This window comes from Chiloscyllium plagiosum, chromosome 3, assembly GCF_004010195.1.
Source record: "Chiloscyllium plagiosum isolate BGI_BamShark_2017 chromosome 3, ASM401019v2, whole genome shotgun sequence".
NCBI classification, from domain to species: Eukaryota; Metazoa; Chordata; class Chondrichthyes; order Orectolobiformes; family Hemiscylliidae; genus Chiloscyllium; species Chiloscyllium plagiosum.
In genome coordinates this window covers 28,121,625-28,143,477 of record NC_057712.1, presented here as the reverse complement: position 1 = coordinate 28,143,477, position 21,853 = coordinate 28,121,625, and the positions used below count along the sequence as shown (strand labels likewise).

The 21,853-nt window shown below is 41.3% G+C and overlaps 1 protein-coding gene across 6 annotated transcripts in view; it reads right to left on the bottom strand.

Moving 5' to 3' along the window:
• Positions 1–21,853, bottom strand: part of arhgef10 (Rho guanine nucleotide exchange factor (GEF) 10) — a 281,643-nt gene that overhangs the window by 133,527 nt on the left and 126,263 nt on the right. For all 6 annotated transcript variants that reach the window (XM_043679127.1, XM_043679118.1, XM_043679163.1 and 3 more), the window contains one exon: positions 142–287. In XM_043679127.1, coding sequence (XP_043535062.1) covers positions 142–287 — 146 coding nt within the window. The remainder of the gene's footprint in view (positions 1–141; positions 288–21,853) is intronic.

Here is a 21,853-nt window from a genome sequence, read left to right as displayed (position 1 = left end):
GCTTTTAGAGAAACAGCAACGTTGCTCACATTCCTGTGGGCCACAGATTTTTACGCAGGAATTGAATAAGTAAAGATAGTAACCATCACACTAATATTATGCAAGATGTGAGATTTAGTATATACATTTTGCTGTACATACCGAGAGCTGACTGTAGCACACATAAGAACATCATTTAACATGAACAGACGTCGCTCTTTGGTTTTCACAATTTCTCCTTTCTCAGTGTAAACAGTTTCCACCATGTCATCTGACCTTATGAGGTATCTGTTTCCACTACGAAGAAGCTGTAACAATACAAAAGTGGGGCATAACTGACTAATACAGATCAACTGCAGAAAACATATGCTAAAACACCAGGCAAAAGATTCATCAAGCTGAAACTCACTCAAAACAACAGTCAGAACGTGCTCAAGGAGACCACTGCACGGATGCTTCATTAAGACATCTTGCATCCTCAGGTTGTGCTCTGTTTCTTGCTGCAAGTGCAAGCTGATAGCAAGTCAAAGGGGAAATCTGGGTTTCAGTGAATTACAGGACTATGAATGTCATCTTCACTAATTCAATTTAAGGGTTGAAGAAGTAACAGAGGAATGACAGAGAAGACAGGGGAGTTGGAGACAAGTAAGGCACAACAGAGAAAGGAAGATTGGATCAAGAGGGAAAAAAAAAAGCAAAGGAAGAATATGAAAAACAGAATTTTAAAAATCCGTAACAATCGACTTGCCTTACAAGCATGAGTTTGAAATATTCAATACTTTCAATTTCTGGACCAGAGAGCTTGATCGCCATTGCGGTAGAAATGATCATGTTTTTTAAAGGAGTATTTAATTGCTAAATGTATCTTTCTGTGTCAAGTCTAATGGACCACTAAGTTACAAATCTAACAACTTCTTCGAATAACAGAAAGGAGGAGAGTGAGAGGCTGTGACTGCAAACAGTACAACATTGTAAAACAATTAGCAAGACTCAGTGATTTAGAGCTCATCGTGAATCTCAATTGCCTGAATATGCTGTTCCTTTTTGCATTAATTGCTGCATGTGTCTTCGACACATATCTACTTTTCTAGCGATGTGAAACAGCTAAATAATCAAGGCACATTGTTGTGATACAAAAAATTCACTGAATGTTTCAAAAAACTGTTGATCTAAACTTTCTTCCTGGGAGCAATTTGGAAGTTAGACTTGAAAATCCCAATAGCCTACCCATTTGTCTGACATCTAGTCACATCTGAATATCCTCCTAAGTTCACAAGAACATACCCAAGTGTAAAACATGTATCTACCAGTGTAATCAATCATGATCCAAAAACAGCAACAAACTCAAATCTGTATATTGCTTCTTCAAGTTACAATTATTCATGCATATCAGCTTGTGTACAAATCTGCAAATCTGAGAATATTAATTGTTAATGAATTTGTAAAAATACAAATGGCACTAAAAAGCAGGAATGAAACAGAAAATATAGATCAGAGCTCAGTGAGGTTAAAGCTAAAGTAAACCTTCAAACAATAACCATAAAACACCAAACCGATTTTTAGTGTTAAGTAAAAGCAAACAGAATTGGAGGACACATACTTCAAAGCTTTACTGGCTTGGCCAGTTTTACGGAAGGCATTTTGTTTAAGCAGTCTGATGAGTGGAGAAAATTGACTTAGGAGAGTTGGGTTGATTAGTCATGATTTGGAGGTGCCGGTGTTGGACTGGGGTGTACAAAGTTAAAAATCACACAACACCAGGTTCTAGTCCAACAGGTTTATTTCGAAGCACTCGCTTTCAGAGCATTGCTCCTTCATCAACCACCTGATGAAGGAGCAGCACTCCTAAAGCGAGTGCTTCCAAATAAACCTGTTGGACTATAACCTGGTATTGTGCGATTTTTAACTGGGTTGATTAGGTAACTCATTTGTGGCCAATCTTTTAAACCAGGCATTTAGCTTGCGTCCATTTCACACAAAACTGGATGGGATACACGTAAAGGTGTGGAGAGAAGTGAGAATGTGAAAAGTAGGGGCTGTGGATGTAACTTTCCACACCATTGGGACATTGACAAACAAGCGGAGAATTTCAAATCTGACATCCTTGTTTAAAAAAGGGTGCAAGGATAAAATTGGGAATCTCAGTCCAGTCAGTTTAACTTCAGCAGTGGGAAAGCTTTGTGAAACAATAACCTTGAACAAAATTAACTTTCATTGAGATAAGTGCAGATTAATTATCCTGCAGAAAAACAGGAAGGGTTTGTTGAAGGTATGTTGTCACACGTTTGATAAAGATTATGCAGTCAATGGGTTTACATGAATTTCCAAGAGGCATTTAATTAAAAAGTACACATAATCGATTTGCCAGCAAGCTTGAAGCATAATAGGTACAATTTTTTCTTGTTTGTATTAATGGCTGAGACTTGGATTGTCTGGGCACAATTCCTAAACTTGGAGATGACACAAAACTTGGAAGCATTGAGAAATATGAGGATTGTCTGGAACTTCAAAGGCAGGCAAACTGAAGGAATGTGGGCATGTGAAAGGTAAAACTTTTTTAAAATATATTTTTATTGAAAAATAGGTTTTTAAAATATTACAAATATAAAACAATACAATTCAAAACAATGTAAAGAAAGAACACCAAAAAAACCCAAAATACTCTCATGTACAAATGTATAAATATGTATTAAAAAACCCAACTAACTTGACTAAATAAATTACAAACTAATAATAAATAATAATAATACAGCTCAGCCAAGCAAAACACTAACTCTTGAATATCAAGAGCATTAATTTTTATCTATTCTTATGTTTGCAGTCCCCTCTCTCTGGATATTGGACTCAAAGCACAATTGTTACGGCTATATAAAAGCTCTTATTAGTGTGGGAGACAAATCGGTGTTCAGGTATTCCAAAAAGGGCAGCCATGTCTGACAGAAGTTCTCAGTTTTGTGCTGTACCACATTTGTGAGAAAATCCAAGGGGCTATGCTCCATAATATTCTTCTACCAAAACCGTCAGGCCCAGGGGATTTTTGGATACCCAACCTAACAAGATATTCTTTCTTGCGCAGAAAGTAAGGATGTTGAAATTTTTTCTTATGCGCATCTACAGGGAATACACTGGGCAGGCCATGGAGAGATTGAGAGCTTCTCCACCCTTACATCGAAAATCCCCTCCATTGCACCCGCCACAGCACTCCAATATATTTGAAGCCTAGCACAGGATCAGAGACAATGGGTAAGAGTGCCCATACAAACCTTATAGTTGGGACATGTTGAAGACACCCCTGGTTTAAATTTTGACAAATAATTCAGAGCCAAGTGGACCCTGTGGAGAATCTTTAACTGTAAAGCATGGGTCCTATTGCAAATTGATATCTTTCTTGGGTTTTCCCAAATATCTTCCCATGCCTCTGAGGAGACCTCAACACCTGGCTCTCTCTCCCACACCCTGCAGAGTCGATCAAACTCATCTCTGGGGCCACCCCCCAATTGATGATATAAAGTGCTGACAGAAAGTGTACTCTTAGCACTGAGCACCCTCCTCTCTATGTTGGATTTGTAGGGATCAGTCAAAAGTGTAATTTTTTTTGAATAAAATCCCTAACTTGAAAAAAGATAAAAGAGGTCCCTGTTAGATAGCTCGTATTTCCGTGTTGATTAGTAAAAGATTTATTTGAGTCTCCCTCAAGTAAATCACCCATGCAAGACACACCCCTAACTGCCCAATGTGTGAATCCTGAATTCATCATCCTCAATTGAAAACCTGGTATACCCACTATAGGTGCAAGAAAAGATGTTTTGCCAAAATTGCCTTCCCTCTGCTGAATTGCTGTCCATGCTTTAACAGTATTGGTAACTATTGGGTTATGGCAATATTCCTTATCTGTCCTCATTTTGTCCAAAAACAGCAAGCTAGTAAGGAGACACCTTGCCGGAGAAGTTTCGATATCTAACCATATTGAAAGAGGGTCCCCACAAGCCCCATCACTTGCGTAAGATAAAAGTGAGCTTAGTTGGTAGTTATTTAATGTCTGGGAGATCCACTCCCCAACAGTCTGTGAGGCAATTGCGCTTTAGCTAATTTAATAAGGGACCACTTACGATGCCAAATAAAAGAGCTGAACCAGCCATTCAGTACCCTGAACGTTTGCTTATCAAAAATCAGGGGGTGCAGCCGGATAGGGTACAACAAACAGTGGAGAATATTCATCTTGATCTAACCATGAGACTGGAAGTGCCTTCCACTTTTGAACAAAATTAGCTTTAAACAACCAATCAAGAACTGGAGAGATGAATATGGGCAAAAACATAAAGCCCTCCTGTGACCACTTAAATGGGAATCGAGATTCACCCTCTAGACCTAGTACCTTTGTAAGACCACCCATAGGTTAGCCTCTGATTTTGCAAAATTAATCTTGTACCCCGAAAAGGTACCAAATGAACTGAATCATTGTATCCAGTGAGCTAGCTAAAACGCTGGATTTGACAAAAAAAAAAATGAGGACATCATCCACCTACAATGAAATCTTATATAATTTTGACCCCACTTCTGGAGCCGATATATTGGGATCCCTACGAATGGCCTCCGCCATTGCTTCAATCTCCAATGTAAAAACCAGTGGCGAAAGGGGACAGCCCTGCCGACTGCCTCTAAAAATGTTAAAGTTGCTTGATCGTACCCCATTGGTGATGACTGCAGCGAGAGGGTCACTGTGGAGAACCTTTACCTATCTTATAAAGACTTCACCCAAGCTAAACCACTCCAGAGTATATAAAAATATACAGCCACTCAACTCAGTTAAATGCCTTCTCTGCATCTAGAGAAATCACCAATTCCTGCTTGAATTACATAAAGCAGTCTTCTAACATTATTGAAGGATCTGTGGCCCTTATGAAGACTGTCTGATCCTCTTTAACAATAGAAGGTAACACAATCTCCAGCCTTAATGCAAGAGTCCTTCAGAAGATTTTAAAGTCAAACTTTAAGAGTGAAACGGGCCTGTAAGAAACACAGTCCTCTGGGACATTCCCTTTTAAAAGAATAAGCAAAATATTGGCCTCTCTTAGAGATGGTGGGAGATGATCATGACTGGATGAGTCATTGAACATGTTGAACATCGGGCCTGACAATATGCTTATAAATTCCTCATAGAATTCGCTAGGAAGTCCATCAGGACTGGGCACCATTCCACTCTAAGGTTGCTTCACAGGTATCCTGCACCTCTGCTTTGATACGTGTGCATTGAGAAAAGACTCTTTCCATCTTGGTCCACCCCTCCTCACAACCCTCAGATTGGTATAATTCAGAGTAAAATCTCCAGAATACCACATTAATCTTTTTGGAATCACATGTTAGGTTCCCTGACCCTTCCCTAATCGATGTAATGGCTTGAGGAGCGCTCCTTGTACTTGCCCGGCTCGTCACCATGCTCATATAACCTTTGCTTTGTGAAAGTAAGTTCCTTCTTTGCTGTCTGCGTGAGCACAGAATTCAATGCAGACCGCAGCACCATATTCCTCTGTAGCTTGGCCAACAAGGGCCTGTCAAAGTAAACCTTCTCGGCTGCCTTCAACTATGCTTCGAGGAGATGTTGCTGCTCGCCCTTCTGCCACTTCCTACTGGCAGAGCAGGAAATAACTAACTGGCAAAGGCTTTGGCAGTTTCCCAAAGAATGGACGGGCTACTAACCGAGCCTGAGTTAATTTCTAGGAATGCCCGAAATTCCTTAGAGAAGTACTCCACAAACTTAAGGATAAAGGGATCCATTTTCCCATGCCTTGGGCCCACCATAGCATTGTTAATCTTAACCAAGAGGTACACTGGAGCATGATTGGAGATGGTAATATTACTAATCGTACAAGATGCCACCAAGTCCAGGGTTGCCACGGGGGTCAGAAAATAAATCAATCCTGGTGTGACATCTGTGTGGATTGGAAAGAAAACTGAAATCCCTGCCTGTAGGGTGGAGGCACCTCCAGACGTCCACCAACCCTAACTCCACACATAGATCCACTTAATTATTCAATTTGTACAGATGGTATTGGAAGGGCCTTTGGGCAACCTGTCTACTGTGGGATCCATAAAACAATTAAATTCTTCCCCTATAATGATATGTCAGGACTCGAGACTAATCAATGTAGAGAATGCATCGACCAGAAATTTGAGGGGATGGGCCAGAGGGCAATAGACTTTTAAAACACCATATTCTTCCCCATTTATCAGGGATTTGAGGATTACAAACCTCCCGTGTGTGTCTTTAACACACTCTCGTGACTTAAATGGGAGATTCCTCTTAACCAATATAGCCACTCCCCTACTTCTGGCATTAAAAGATGAAAAGTAAACCCAATCAAAACCACTCTGCTGTAGTTTCAAATACTCCTTATCATTCAAGTATGTATCCTATAATAATGTAATATCCACCTTTTCCTTTCTAAGACTCCAAAGTACTTTCTTCATCTTAATTGATGAGTGACTCCCCTTGATGTTCCAGGTACACCATTTCATCAAGTCACTAGCCATAACCTTACTGCAGTGACATTTAGATTCCAGACAGGAAGAACTTGAGTTACAAATTGCAGAGTCTTAGTATTGCAAGATCCATCGAACATAAAAACTACATAAACTAAACCCACTACAGTTAACAAACCTACAAGGTTAAAGATTATATACAATAAAAACCAAAAAACAAACCAACATATAAAGCGGCAGTGGCGCTGAATAGGGGAACTCACCCTCTGCCCAAAGGGGGCATCTGCACATCCCAGAACCCAACTTCCCATCTTGCTGGCAATCCTGCAGCCAGGGCATTTAAATACCTGAACCGGGCATAAACTGCCCATAAGTAGGCATCTAGCCTTTCCAACCATTTTCCCTCCTCCTAGCTGGATCCGCACCACCAACGCAAGCAAAAAAGAAAGAAAATACCATGAAATAACAATGTGAACAAAGAAATTTTGAAAAAAAAGTAAGCACCCCACCCATTCTTTGGTATAACTTAAAACTGAAAGTACATCACAACTGCCCCCAAACATAGTTTAGACCAAATTATTACCAATAAACAAAGGTAAAGAAATCCCCAACTGGAATTCCTCTGTTTTTTAAAGAAAAACAGAGACATACTCAAACAACACTACTATTTGCACATACTAAATTGTTCAGATTAAGTTAATGTGTCCACAAAGTCTCTTGTCTTCTCCGACGTTCAAAGAGATGTATGGATCCATCTAAGGTGATCAAAGCACCGCTGGATACCTCAGAGTACTGGATCACAAGCTCCCTCAGTCTTCTCTTAATGCCATTATAGGGTTTTCTTTTCCGGATCATCGCCGTGGAGAAGATCTGGAAGAACATTATCTCAGAGCCTTCGTAAACGAGGGCCTTTGGATCCTTGTCCTGGATTCTGGAAACTTCCACGATTCTCTCCTTATCTCTATAGTGATGAAACTCCACCAAGACAGGATAAGTATATTGGTCCAGATCTGACCAGACCTCCGTGCCGTGACTCGGTGAGCCCTCTCACTCTTCAAACTTCACATTCCAGCCTCCAAGTTAAGGAATTTCAGCAACCAGTCCTCAATAAATTCTACCGGCCGCTCACCTACCTTACCCTCCGGCAGACAGACGATCCGAATATTTTTTCTCCTACCCCTGTTCTCGAGGTCATCAATCTGGTGAAGCAAATTATGGACCTGCGTCTCCAGGGCCTGGATCCTATCCTTGGAGGAACCGGTATCAGCTTCCACCACTGAGACTCTCTGTTCTACCTCATCCATCCTTTTCTCCAAGACTTCCAGCTGCTGTTCATGCTTCTGCAACATGATAGAGATCAGGGCCAGCTTCTCCTCTATCTGCTTGCCCAACATCTCCCGAGATTTCACTGGCTCCATCACCAGGACCTGGTAAGAAATCGAGTCCAAGGATCCTGCAGCTTGGGCCGGGCCTGGCCTCGGATGAACCTCCTCCTTTCATCGGCATCCCTGGACAGCAAAGACCGAGCTAAGTTGCTCTCTGACAGTTTGCTGGGACTCCATGACCTTTCCAGAGTCCCAGGATATCGTGGTGGTCCAGGGCGGGTGGGCTAGGACTTCGTCCGGCTTGTGGTGCGGAGCTCTGCAACGTGATCTTCGTAGATCACCGCCATCTTGGATCCATCCAAAATCTTGATAGAAACAATGAGGAAAGATTGTAGAAAATATAGGATTCATGGAGTGCAGCAACAGAGAGATTTGGAAGTATATATTCATGAAACATTGAAGGTGGCAGGGCCAGATTTAAATAACAGACAGATAGTGGGTCATTATGAATCACAGCAAGTTGGTCTGCAGATACAATAGGTTATTAGGAAGGCAAATGGAATTGTGTCCTTCATTCCTAAAGAGATTGAGTTTAAAAACAGGGGGGTATGTAGCAGTTGCATAGGGTGCTGGTGAGGCCATACCTGGAGTACTGAGTGCAGTTTTGGTCTCCTTACTGGAGAAAGGAGGTACTGGCACTAGAGGGGGTGCAGAGAAGGTTCACTCGGTTGACTCCAGAGTGAGTGAGTGGACTGGGATTATATTCATTGGAATTTAGAAGAATGAGGGAGGATCTTATAGAAACATATAAAATTATTAAAGTAATAGATTAGGTAGAAGCACAGAGGATGTTTCCACTGGTGGGTGAAGCAAGGGCATAGCCTCAAAATTAGGAGCAGCAGATTTAGAACTGAACTGAGAAGAAACATCTTCACCCAGAGGGTTGTGAATCTATGGAATTCCCTGCCCAGTGAAGTAGTCGAGGCTTCTTCTGTAAATGTTTTTAAAGCTAAGATCGATTTTTTTGAAGAATAAATTAATTAAGGGTTATGGTGAGAGGGTGGGTAAGTGGAGCTGAGGCCATGGAAAGATCAGCCACAGTCTTATTGAATGGCAGAGCAGGCTTGAAGGGCCAGATGGTCTACTCCTGCTCCTGGTTCTTATGTTATGTATTATAAATAAGGGTACAGAGTGTGAATGCAAGGATGCTATGATAAATCTTGACAAAACATAGGTTTGGCCTCAAATGAAGTATAGTCTGCAATCCCGGGCACCACGTTTTGGGAAAGATTCGAGGACTGTAGAGAGGTTGCAAAGAAGGCATAAAAAATGGGTCAGGGAAGAAGTAGTTCAGTTAAGAAGGTCAACTCGAAATGGAGGGTTTTCTCCTTACAGAAGATTCAGAAAAGATTCTGTTGCATTGCTCAAAATCAGACGGGTTTCACCATGGGTGGAAACGGTTTCCATGGTGAAATGATCTACAGCACAACCACTTCGGAAGAATATGAGAAGATGCAATAATGAGCTGAAGACTTTTACATTCTCCACCCCCACCCCCGCCTCCTCTCATAGTGAGTAAAGATGTGAAATGCACTACCTGAACATGTAGTGGAGGCACGTGACCTGGTGTTTCAAAAGGAATTTGGATAAATACCTGAAGGGAAATGATTTATCGAGCTATGGTGAAAGAGGAAGGAAGGCTCAGACTCTCTGAGATGGGAGCTAGCAAGGATATGATGGACCAAATGCCTCCTCTCATAGTGAGTAAAGATGTGAAATGCACTACCTAAACATGTAGTGGAGGCACGTGACCTGGTGTTTCAAAAGGAATTTGGATAAATACCTGAAGGGAAAGGATTTATCGAGCTATGGTGAAAGAGGAAGGAAGGCTCAGACTCTCTGAGATGGGAGCTAGTAAGGATATGATGGACCAAATGGTCTCTTTCTCTGCCACAATATTCTGAAAGTACTAGCTTTCGGAGAGCTGCTCATCAGGTAGTTGTGACAGCTACCTGACGAAGGAGCAGCTCTCCAAAAGCTAGTGTTTCTAAATAAACCTGTTGGACTATAACCAGGTGTTGTGTGATTATTAACGTTGTACACCCCAGTCCAACACCAGCATCTCCAAATCATAAAAGTTACTGAACATTCTACGGCTGTACATCATACACTACTGCAGTGATGGCTTTCAGTGTAGGGGCACATAAAATAAGTTAGGTGATTCGTCCACATTCCCTGAGCACAACCCCTGTTATAGATTAAACCAGCAGCCTGCCACCATGTGTTAAGAAATTAAGGGTTCACATATTGTTAAAAGTTCAAATGACATCAATAGCACTCTGCTCATGTTGCGACACAGCTGGCATGGATAGGCCAGTGAGAATCTTTGGAGGATGCTCTTTGCCCACTGGGAAGACAAAAGCTCTCTTCTTTCCTTCATGTACAATCCCGTTATAAGAAAATTGTGTAATAACAACGCCATTTAAACTAATGGGGCCGGAATCACGTAATAACCAACACGCGCTTTGAAACTTCATGCTTTAGAAATAGTGTCCCCAATTCGTCAATCCTGTTATAGCAAATTCATGTTAACAAAATGCGCATTATAGCAAAATGACCTGTACTTAAAATCCCATGCCTTCCCTTTCTCTAAGGTGTGCAAATACTGTCACCCAATAGCCCTGACCTCCCTCATTGTAGAATACATGGAGTCTTCTCAGTGGGCCTGCCTGCAGCCCCAGCAGTGTGCACTACAGAGTTCAAAGCAGTCATAGGACACTAGCGACATGCATTCTGGTGGGTTTGAGGATGGGGAGGCTTGCAAAGGGGTTTCCGACCCCTTGTGGTTTTCCATCCACGGTCTTAATGTTTTCACTTGTACATTATGCAGGATGACTCTCAGTTACTGAGTAAGTTCTACATCTACATAGCCCTTAATAAACGGCCTGTGGGCAAATATTCTGTTGTATTGACCATATTGTATCATGGTCAGGAAGGTAACTGTCATTGCCAAAAGTAAAACTCACCTAACATAGAACAAAGCAGTGCAGATGCTGGAGATCTGAAACAAAAAAACAGAAATTGGTGGAGAAACTCAGCTCTACCAGCATCTGCAGGAAGGAAGTAGAATTAACATTTTGAATTGGTGGCTCTTCGCCAGAACTGTTCTGATGAAGAGTCACTGGATTTGAAACATTAACCCTGCTTTCTTCCCATAGATGATGCCAGACCTGCAGAGTCCCACCATCAATTTCTGTTTTTGATTAATATTAGCCTGTTTTCTTTGAAGACCCACTTAGCTGCCTCACAAATCCATTTATATAATTTGCTTCATTACCTTCTTCTCATATTTTTTCAACAAGTCAATTAGAAATTGCATTATAAAGAATCCACTGTAACTTCTTAGGATCCAAGAACATGATAAAGGAATAAGGACAAGGTTACTAGCCTATTGAGCCAATTCAATGTGATCATGGGCAGTACGTGAAAGACTTTCCTGGTTCACAATAAACAAACACTGATAAACAGTATACATTTTTAGATTTAATGGACATCATCTTTACCTCATCAGTGCAAACTTATCTGAAGAATGTATAAATAACCATTTCAAGAATAGAAGACTCCCACTTGGCTTCCCTATAAAAGTTCTCTCATTTTAAAGTTAAATTGCCCATTATTTAAACAATTTAACATGATGGAGATTTTTTCCCAAGCCAGCTTAGTGAATCGCCTTCAGAATTGTGAAAGCTTTGATGAAATTGCCTCAATCTAATCCCTACTTCAACAAGTACAAGCTCATTTTCCATGATATTCCTTCATACATTAGCTTTGCAGATTACCAATTTCATTTTGGTTGTTTTCCACTGTGTTAAAGGCAACAATTGATTTTCTTTTGGTGTTTCCTCCTCCTAGACTGGAGAGAGACAGCACCTAAGGATAATAACTATATTGTTGAATTGCCTTTGCCAAGGGTGTGTTTCAGGGATGCTGCCTGTATTGGAACAGTTGTGGATTAGTGGTTAAATGATACAGCATCGTGTAAGGTGTATTTTGATAGAGTCAGCTATTATGAGGGGGCATAGCTTTAAATTTATGGGTGGTAGATATAGGACAGATGTTAGGGGTAGATTCTTTACTCAGCGAGTCGGGAGTTCATGGAATGCCCTGCCAGTAGCAGTGGTGGACTCTCCCTCTTTATGGGCATTTAAACGGGCATTGGATAGGCATATGGAGGATAGTGGGCTAGTGTAGGTTAGGTGGGCTTGGATCGGCGCAACATCGAGGGCCAAAGGGCCTGTACTGCGCTTATTTTTCTATGTAACATTCCAACAATAATTAAGTGATCAGGATTGTATGCAATGCACCACATCTAACATAACTGTGTAGATTTTGGGTACAAAATGGCAATAATTGCTATCATGATGCCTTTGAATCAGACTGCAACTTTACTCACAAGCGCAGAGTAATGTTGCAAGTCTGACATTACAATCTGCCACTTGCTACTCTGCCATAGGCTATGCTTTCAACCCCATTCCTCAATCTCGTTGGAGCCTTTAGTTTGGCTGATGTGGTAAGAATATTCACTTTTTTGCTTTCTGTTTGAAATCCCTATAAAGGCACCCTGTTCAATCATATGTACTGTGATTTTAAAACAGTGACATGAGAAATAACTCTTGCTGAACAAAGCATCAGACTCCAAAAAAATTGATTCACTAATTTTGTACTACTGTTAAATGCAATCATTAAAATAAACGGCTACATTTTTAAACTAAAACTTCAAAACAATTTTGCAATAATGTATAATTTAGCTTCTACTTTTGCCTATGCACGTGTCCCATTCTTTGTTTGTTGCATGTATTTCTTAACAAAATGATTCAATTTTAGCACACTTCATTCCCTGATAGACTATCAATGAGAATTCTTGAACGTGACTGACTCCTTGGACAGTTTGATGACATGACTGCAGCTCCACATAGAGAATCCCAATTAAGTAATGCTGAAATCTTCAGCATTTCAAGACAGGTCATATTCTCACCACAGAGACTGATAAACCTCCCAGTGAGTTTTTATCTGAGATCAAATCTGATCAAGCAAGTGCTCTTGCTTCACTACTGACCTCAGAATCATAACACAGTAAGGAAATGCCTTGTACTTTTCATACAAAAACCCTCCTCAAATAATTTTTTTTATAATTCCTGTTGATACCTAAATTTTACCAACAGCTTCACATCTGGCAGGCTCTTGGATAATCTGAATTCTCCTGTCATGTAGCTGCACGGCATTTCTGGAAACCCCATCTCCAGTAATTTAGACTGTTAAACGTCAAAGCTGAAGCAGTTGTATAAAAATTGTTGCATCTCTTTTGACATAACCTTCAGTGTTATTGTTTTTTTTTTAAAATCAAAACTTCAGGTTTCTTTGCATTCTTATCTTTTTGAACAAAAAATTCTGAATGGTGAAAACAGTAAGATTTAAATGGTAAAATATCACAGGGCGATGGGGCAGTGAGCTAGGAACTATGGTTTAAAATGCAAAACATCTGGTAGAAATGTTTTGAGTAGCTTTTTGAAAGGTAATTCATAAAGAAAATGCAGAGGAATATGTAGATGCAGTCCTCATGATTAGAAACTAAGGTACTGAAAGTATATGCGAAAACACTTCATGGGTTAAATGATTTGTCATGTAGAAATAACATTCAATGTTTTCACAAGAACTCTCAATATTGGGTTTTTAGATATATTGCAGTATTTTCTTTTCATTTAGTGCAAGCAGAAGCCAGATGGAATAAATGACTTCACAATGCAGAAGTCAATCCATGTGAGACACTACACTCGTGGTGTCTATTTCACATTGATATGTTGAAATGTAAACATACTTTTCCAGCAGTTCACAATTTTTCCAGGTCATGCATCAGTTTGGGCTCAGATTATAATACTATTGCCAAGTTTTGAAATCGACAAAGGCCGGAAAAAGTTTCCCCACGCAGATCTCGACTCTTTGGATATTTAGAAGTTACAAATACCTTCTGCAAAATATTTCTGTTTGTTAAAATTAACGCTTGTATATTGTCCATCTAGCTCTCATCAATCAACTACCAGCAATTAGACAATTTAAAAATGAAACTACTATCACATCATCAGGAAATACTGAGAAATAGGTAGCAGGGCTGAGAAAGTAACAGTGGATCATGTTATACGTGTATAAATTGTGTAAGTACACCTGTAAACTACAGATACATGTATTGCTGATTGGCATATGGTTTTCCAATCATTGTTTTTAAATGAGCAAAAATGAGTCAAGCCTCCAATGCATGCTAGTTGTGCAGAAGAGGAATCTTCGCTATTTACTGGAAGACCTTCTAATGGAAATTCAAAGGAAATTCAATTTTATGACAGTGAAGAGCTTGGGTGATGAGCAATGAACATTGGGACTAATAAATACTAGTTGGTTGGTTCAAATAAATAGCTAAATAAACTATTTTGATCAAAGTTATCTGCAAATCTAGGGAATGGACAGAGATCTATTAAGGCAGCATCCGCCGAGCAGTAAAATCGACGTTTCGGGCAAAAGCCCTTCATCAGGAATAAAGGCAGAGAGCCTGAAGCGTGGAGAGATAAGCTAGAGGAGGGTGGGGGTGGGGAGAAAGTAGCATAGAGTACAATAGGTGAGTGGGCAGAAGATGTGGCGTTCTTCTTCCAGGCGTCTGGTGGTAGGGAGCGGCGGTGAAGGAGGCCCAGGACCTCCATGTCCTCGGCAGAGTGGGAGGGGGAGTTAAAATATTGGGCCACAGGGCGGTGTGGTTGATTGGTGCGGGTGTCCCGGAGATGTTCCCTAAAGCGCCTTGGAACACTTCAACGCCAGGGCATCAATGTGGACCAACAGTTTCCTCATTTCCCCTTCCTCCACCTCACTCTAGTTCCAAACTTCCAGCTCGGCACTGTCCCCATGACTTGTCCTACCTACTATCTTCTTTTCCACCTATCCACTCCACCCTCCCTCCGCCCCTGACCTATCACCTTCATCCCCTCCCCCACTCACCTATTGTACTCTATGCTACTTTCTCCCCACCCCTACCCTCCTCTAGCTTATCTCTCCACGCTTCAGGCTCTCTGCCTTTATTCCTGATGAAGAGCTTTTGCCCGGAACGTCGATTTTACTGCTCCTCGGATGCTGCCTGAACTGCTGTGCTCTTCCAGCACCACTAATCCAGAATCTGGTTTCTAGCATCTGCAGTCGTTGTTTTTACCTAGAGATCTATTAAGCCAACTCTGCACCCCAGAGGCTATAGATCATGAATGCAGCCCTCATTTATTAGATTTATTCCTAACTTTCATGCTTTCTGATTTAACATATTGCAGCTGGCTTCCTGCTGAATGTTAAGGGACAACGTCAATTTAGATGATCTATTTAAACAAATAATTGATGTACTCCTAGATGCCCTACTGCCCAATTTACTGAAATTAGTATGGATGGGAGGAAAGGTAGGCACCAAACTAGAAGAGGCATCACATCAGGTGGTACCTAAAATCCAGTGCCAGCCAATGAAGAAACTCTGGCTTGAGTCAGGAGGTCAAATATTATCCCAAAGCAACACGTGTATTATTTGGGCAGGAACTTTAGCCCATAATTGGAGTGCTGCAACTTTCTGATAAAGCACTAACGGGGGCCTATACATGTCATTTCTCCTGAATGCAAAAAATCCAATGGTACCAGGAGAACAGAAAGGAGATTCTTTCTGGCCAATACAATTTTCTCAAGAAGCACTACTAAAAATAGATGAACAGGTCATTTAACACGCTGTCAAAAATTCTGTGCATAAATTGACTACCAGGTTTTCTTACTTTACAACAGTGATTAAAAAATACCGGCTATGAAGCACATTAGATGTCTCAAGGGTACTTTAAGTTTTTTGTTTTTACATCAAATGAAAGGGGTACTTTTAATCTTTCATCAGATGTGGGTGTCACTGGGAAGGCCAGCATTTGCTGCTGATTCCTAATCAGCTTTGAATTGATTGGCCCTCTAGGTAATTTCAGAGGGCAGTTAAGAGCCAACCACATTCTGTGGATCTGGAGTCACTCATTAGCCAGACTAGGTAAAGATGACATATTGCTGAAAATGTGTTGCTGGAAAAGCGCAGCAGGTCAGGCAGCATCCAAGGAGCAGGAGAATCGACGTTTCGGGCACGGGTCCTTCTTCAGGAATCTTCAGGAGAGGAAAGATGACATATTTCCTCTCCTTAAAGACTAGATAGCTTCTAACGGCATTCTACATGGTAGTTGTTAGAGGAGCTTTTGTTTACAATTCCAGAATTTATTGAATTCAGATTTCACCATCAGCCATGATGGGATTTGAATCTATGTCCTGAGACCATAAGCTCGGGGCTTTGGATAACTCGTCCAAAGCCACTGGCTCTTATGATATAGGAGGCAAGTGCCAGGTTGGAAGAATGGCAATCAAACTGTCAGCACAGCAAGCAAGATTCAATATTGGGTCAGACAACAGATTGTAAAGATGTCCAACTGATACTGCTGATTTACAAGTGAGAAGCTGCAGGATTCCTCTGACTAGACTGGGAAACAAAAAGAGAAAGTCAGATAATGGGTTGGCTGTCAAAGGCATATCTGCTCAGGACTAGAGATTTAAAATAGGGGGATTCAAAGAGAGAAACTGAGGTCAGGAGTGAGACACTGCTTCCAAAACAGAATGGAGGCTAAGGGAGGGGCAAATAGCTTAACAGGTCTCAAAGGGAAAAATCAGAAAGAAAGTGGCGAAAGAAAAGGAAATGTTTTTTTTTAAAAAGCCACAGTATCACGTATAATGTGAACAGCAGATGTAACAGAGAAAGTGGTGGCAAGATTCACACTGGGTAGCTGAATAACAGGAAACTGTTCCCGGTCACTGTCAATGTCAATCCTATCAAAAGCACCATCTGCTGGCATCACAGGGGAAGGTAATTCCACATGGACTGTTCAATCCAACTCATCTGTACCAGAGTTCAGGACTCACATGCGCCTTCTCCCACTCTACTTCATCTCACTGTAGTAGGTACAAATATGGGAATATTCCTCCAAACCAAAGTTTTAAAGAAACGTGACTTCTATAAATGTTAAGATATTATTGTGGATTGCAATAGTAGCGCCAAAGTAGTGATGCGGCAGTGCATTAGATGCTAGCTTATTGGAGGTAAAAGCATTGAGCTAAATAATTATCTGAATTGCTCCTCAGCACTAAGTGAAGCAGAAAGGCAGCACTGGCTTCAGGCAAGGAATTGCTTATAGAATAAATCTATCAGCCAGTATGAATGTCAGCACTATCTGTCAAAACCAACTTACATTTTCCTAGCTTACCAATACTCAAAGCAATGAGGCAATTGTATTGTTGTAATGACCACGGAAAGCATCCAACTCTTTCTATGCTGTGTGCAATTTGGAATGTGGAAAGAAAAGGTTGCTGCATACAATACGAAAAATAAAGTAAATGTTGGCAGTATTTTCCTCTTTAAGAGCAACCAAATCGCCATCATTCATTCAAGTGGTGAGAGGGTAAAGACTTAAAAGGGACCGAAGGGGCAACTGTTTCACACAGAGGGTGGTGCATGTATGGAAATGAGCTGCCAGAGGTGATGGTGGAGGCTGCACAATTACAACATTTCAAAGGAATCTGGATGGGTATATGAATAGGAAGGGCTTAGAGGGATGGGGTCAAATGCTAACAAATGAGACTGGATTAATTTAGGATCTCTGGTCAGCATGGATGAGTTGGAGCAAAGGGTCTGTTTCTGTGCTGTACAACTCTATGACTCGAAGCTCTGTCTGCCATCAGCTGGACATAAAATATCCCATGACATTTCTCTTTGAAAGACACGAGGAGAATTCCCTCTGGGATCAAAGCCAATCTTGTTCTTTAAACCAACATGATTAAAACAGATGTTTTGATGCATTTGTCAGATCTTGCTGGATATAAATCATCAATTTAGATTACAGTTGTGACTATATTTCAGATGTACTTTGTGGTCTGCGTGGGTTTCCTCCTGGTGCTCTGGTTTTCTCCCACATTCCAAAAGATGTGCAGGTCAGGTGAATTGGCCATACTAAGTTGCCCATAGTGTTAGGTGCATTAGTCAGGGGTAAATGTAGGGAAAGGAGTCTGGGTGGGTTACTCTTTGGAGGGTCGGTGTGGACTCGTTGAGGTGATGGGTTTGTTTCCACATGTAGGGAATCTAATCTAATCTAATTTAGCATTATGAAAATCACTTTATAATAGCAAGTAGGGGACCAGCAAGCTCATTTGGCTGGACACTGGTTTGTGATGCAGAACGATGCCAAAAGTGCATTTCAATTCCTGCACCGGCTGAAGTTACCATGAAGGGTCTACTTTCTCAATCTCTACCCTTGCCTGAGCTGAGGTAACCCGCAGATTAAACTCCCATCAGTCATCTCTCTCTAATGAGAGAACACATCTGCTGTCCACTGGGACTATAGCATTTTTACCTATAATGGCAAGAATTTCTTTCCATTATCTCTGCAACTTTGATATTAATTAAATAATTTGTACATTTCAACAATTGCTTCACTCTCATGCTACTTTTTGGTAGTGGTGCCTCGAGGGATCTCTCCCACGATGACAGACTCAAACTCAAATTTGAAGATCTGATATAGTATTTTCACTAAAAAAATCTGAAACAATATTTTATTTCAGCTACAATTGCCTTTCATCACAGACAGACATTAGGAATCTCATGCTACCATAATCTGCGTGACGAATACACATAGTCTTCTTAGTATATTTTGAGCAGCTGTTAATTTGTAGAAGCTGAGCAGATGGTTTCACTCTCATTAATCCAGTTATTTGCTAGCTCAAAGATGTGCTAATTTGTTTTAAATTGACAGAAATGTGTGGACACTGCCAGCAGTGGTAATCTTTACAACATGATCCATCATACACTTAGGGCATATACACAGGGAGAAGACATCCATTTTTCATTTGTGTAAATAATATGTGAAATTAGAATAACATGAGATTAACTTTCTAACACGTAGTTTGCTTCTGCTAATACATATTTTTGGTAGATTGTATTAAATTTACGATAACTCAAAATCCAGTTTAACTTGTTCTCACTGTACAAAATAGAGGCAGTTTTCATGTTTTGCAAGCATCAGCTTTCAATGCAAATACATTTATCCACACCAACTTGTTAGAATAGTCAGAGGCATTCCGTCTCCTCCTAATTTTACTTTTGAAAGCTGAATTTAAAGGCTATGTTCTTTTCAAATAGAGTGGGTTGAGTGAAAAGATATGCAGAGTAAGTCTTAACAACTACATTCATTTTGTGCTGTAGCCATGTTGTGTTTCTATTGCTTGTGCCACGTTTTATCCCCTATTTTGGCCTGTCCTGAAAACCAGAAGTTGGGGGCTTTGAACGCTCAATCTAGATTATGGAACTATCTGCTAATTAGACATTCACAAGCATATTCTCAGCAATGCTACCAAGACCTTGTTTATTTTCAGACTTCACATGCACAGAGATGATGGGTGTGGGCCATCGCATTAAACTGTATGTATGCTGTCCCTGCTCCAATTCTAATGTTAGGTAGGAAATCCTGAGATTTTGATTCATCAGGGTATCCAAAGCAGAATGGTGGACAATCTAGAAGTGATGGTGAGCTCATGATTCTTTTCTTGTCCTACCTCTTGGCTATGGTGATGTGATGAGGAGATGCTGATTAATTAAAGTTTGCCAAATTGCTTATGTACCCTAAGGATGGTACTGCATGAACAGGAATGCATATTGAGCCAAGTGGTAGAGACCCAAATGAAGCTTGAATTTTTTGCAGTTATGCTTACCCTGACATGGTGGTTACCACAATTGTAAAGTTTTAAGAAGACAGGAGGGAAGCCAGTTCCATTGTAAAATACTCAGCCTTTAGCCTGCTTTATTATCCACATTGTTGCTATGGCTGACCCAGTTAAGCTTGTCACAAATGATAGGGCATGATGCTGAAATTCAGAGATTTCACTTGTTGGAGACAGTCATAGCTCAGCACTAATGCTCCACTTATCAGTGCAAACTCTGATGTTTCCCAACTTCCAGTGTGGTCTTGAAAGTCTGCTTGTGTGTCAAAAGAGTTGTGAATGGAAATGAACATTTCAGAACCATCAGCAAGTATCCTCACTCTCAGCAAGATAGGGAAAGTAAGTTAACAATGGTTAGGCAGAGCATTGACAGTAAGTGTCCTGTAATCACAACCATCTTCCTTTCATCGGTTATGACACAGATATTGAAAAGCTTTCCTCTTGCTTGTTTCAATTCTCAGTTCTACTAGAATTTCTTGACACTACATTGGCTAAATGTTGTCTACATGTCACGCCCTCACTGGCCAGTGGAAACCATTTATTGTAGAAATCACCAGAGACTTAACCATATCACCCACCTTAAAAAGCCAAGACACATAAACAGAAAGCAGGACATAAGACCAGTGCTTCATAGGAGGCTCACTGATAATGTTACCTAGCATGGTGATGAAATGTCTGAAAACAAACCTTCCAGCTCAGCAAGCAAATGTGCAACCAGAATCTCAACCTGAGCTATGAATCTTATCAAAAATCACAGAGACTTAACTGCTAAGATAGGAAATTTTGTTTGCACGGCCTGCAATTTTAACTTGTTCTTTTGAGTAAGTGGGAAAGGAAACCTATTAAAATTTGGTAGGATCCTTCATTAAGTTTATTCTTACGAAGCCATTGAAATCTATCACTATTTCAATTCCAGCCTTCAGTGGAAGTGGCTTTGGCTTTCCTTCCAGAATACCCTAATGGGAAGAGGGACCAGGATTAAAAGTGGAAGAGGTTTTGGACATTTCTTTGTAAAGTCCTTGTAGAAGCAATGTTTGAGTCTCTCCAAACCAGACTCCACTCCTCTAGCCTGACCCAGTAGGACTCCCCTCCCTATGAATTGTTTCAAAATCAGGGACAGTAGCAGTTTCGAGTCCCCCCCCATTCTTCATCTCCCCTCGTCGGCCAGCTGGCACGTCTTGTCAATTTCAAGCAGGAATAGAGGCTGTGCAGATATAAAAATTATTTGAGCTCTTACTGGGCTTACCACAAACCATATTTTCCCTATTTCCAGCGAGTGTTAAAACCTCACTTTAATCCACCTACAAAGCAACTAATTGGAAATCAGGACACATCCTAATTTCATATTTACTGTATCTACACTGACAATTGGTTGTGAGGCTTGATCTGCTTAGATATTGTCAGCATGACAGTGTATTACTAAAGAGCTGAAAATGTGTTGCTGGAAAAGCGCAGCAGGTCAGGCAGCATCCAGGGAACAGGAGAATCGATGTTTCGGGCATAAGCCCTTCTTCAGGAATGAGGAAAGTGTGTCCAGCAGGCTAAGATAAAAGGTAGGGAGGAGGGACTTGGGGGAGGGGCGTCGGAAATACGATAGGTGGAAAGAGGTCAAGGTGAGGGTGATAGGTCAGACTGGGGTGGGGGCGGAGAGGTCAGGAAGAAGATTGCAGGTTAGGAAGGCGGTGCTGAGTTCGAGGGATTTGACTGAGACAAGGTGGGGGGAGGGGAAATGAGGAAACTGGTGAAACCCGCGTTCCTGCCTTGTGGTTGGAGGGTTCCTAGGCAGAAGATGAGGCGCTCTTCCTCCAACCATCATTTTGTTGTGGTCTGGCGATGGAGGAGTCCAAAGACCTACATATCCTTGGTGGAGTGGGAGGGGGAATTGAAATGTTGAGCCACAGGGTGGTTGGGTTGGTTGGCCCGGGTGTCCCAGAGGTGTTCTCTGAAACACTCCGCAAGTAGGTGGCCTGCCTCCCCAATATAGAGGAGGCCACATCGGGTTAGGGGAGGGGAGGGAAATATATCTTTGGTGGTGGGGTCCGTTTGGAGGTGGCGGAAGTGACGGCGGATGATGCGCTGTACATGGAGATTGGTGGGGTGGTAGGTGAGGACCAGTGGGGTTCTGTCCTGGTGGCGGTTGGAGGGGCGGGGCTCAAGGGCGGAGGAGCGGGAAGTGGAAGAGATGCGGTGGAGGGCATCGTCGACCATGTCGG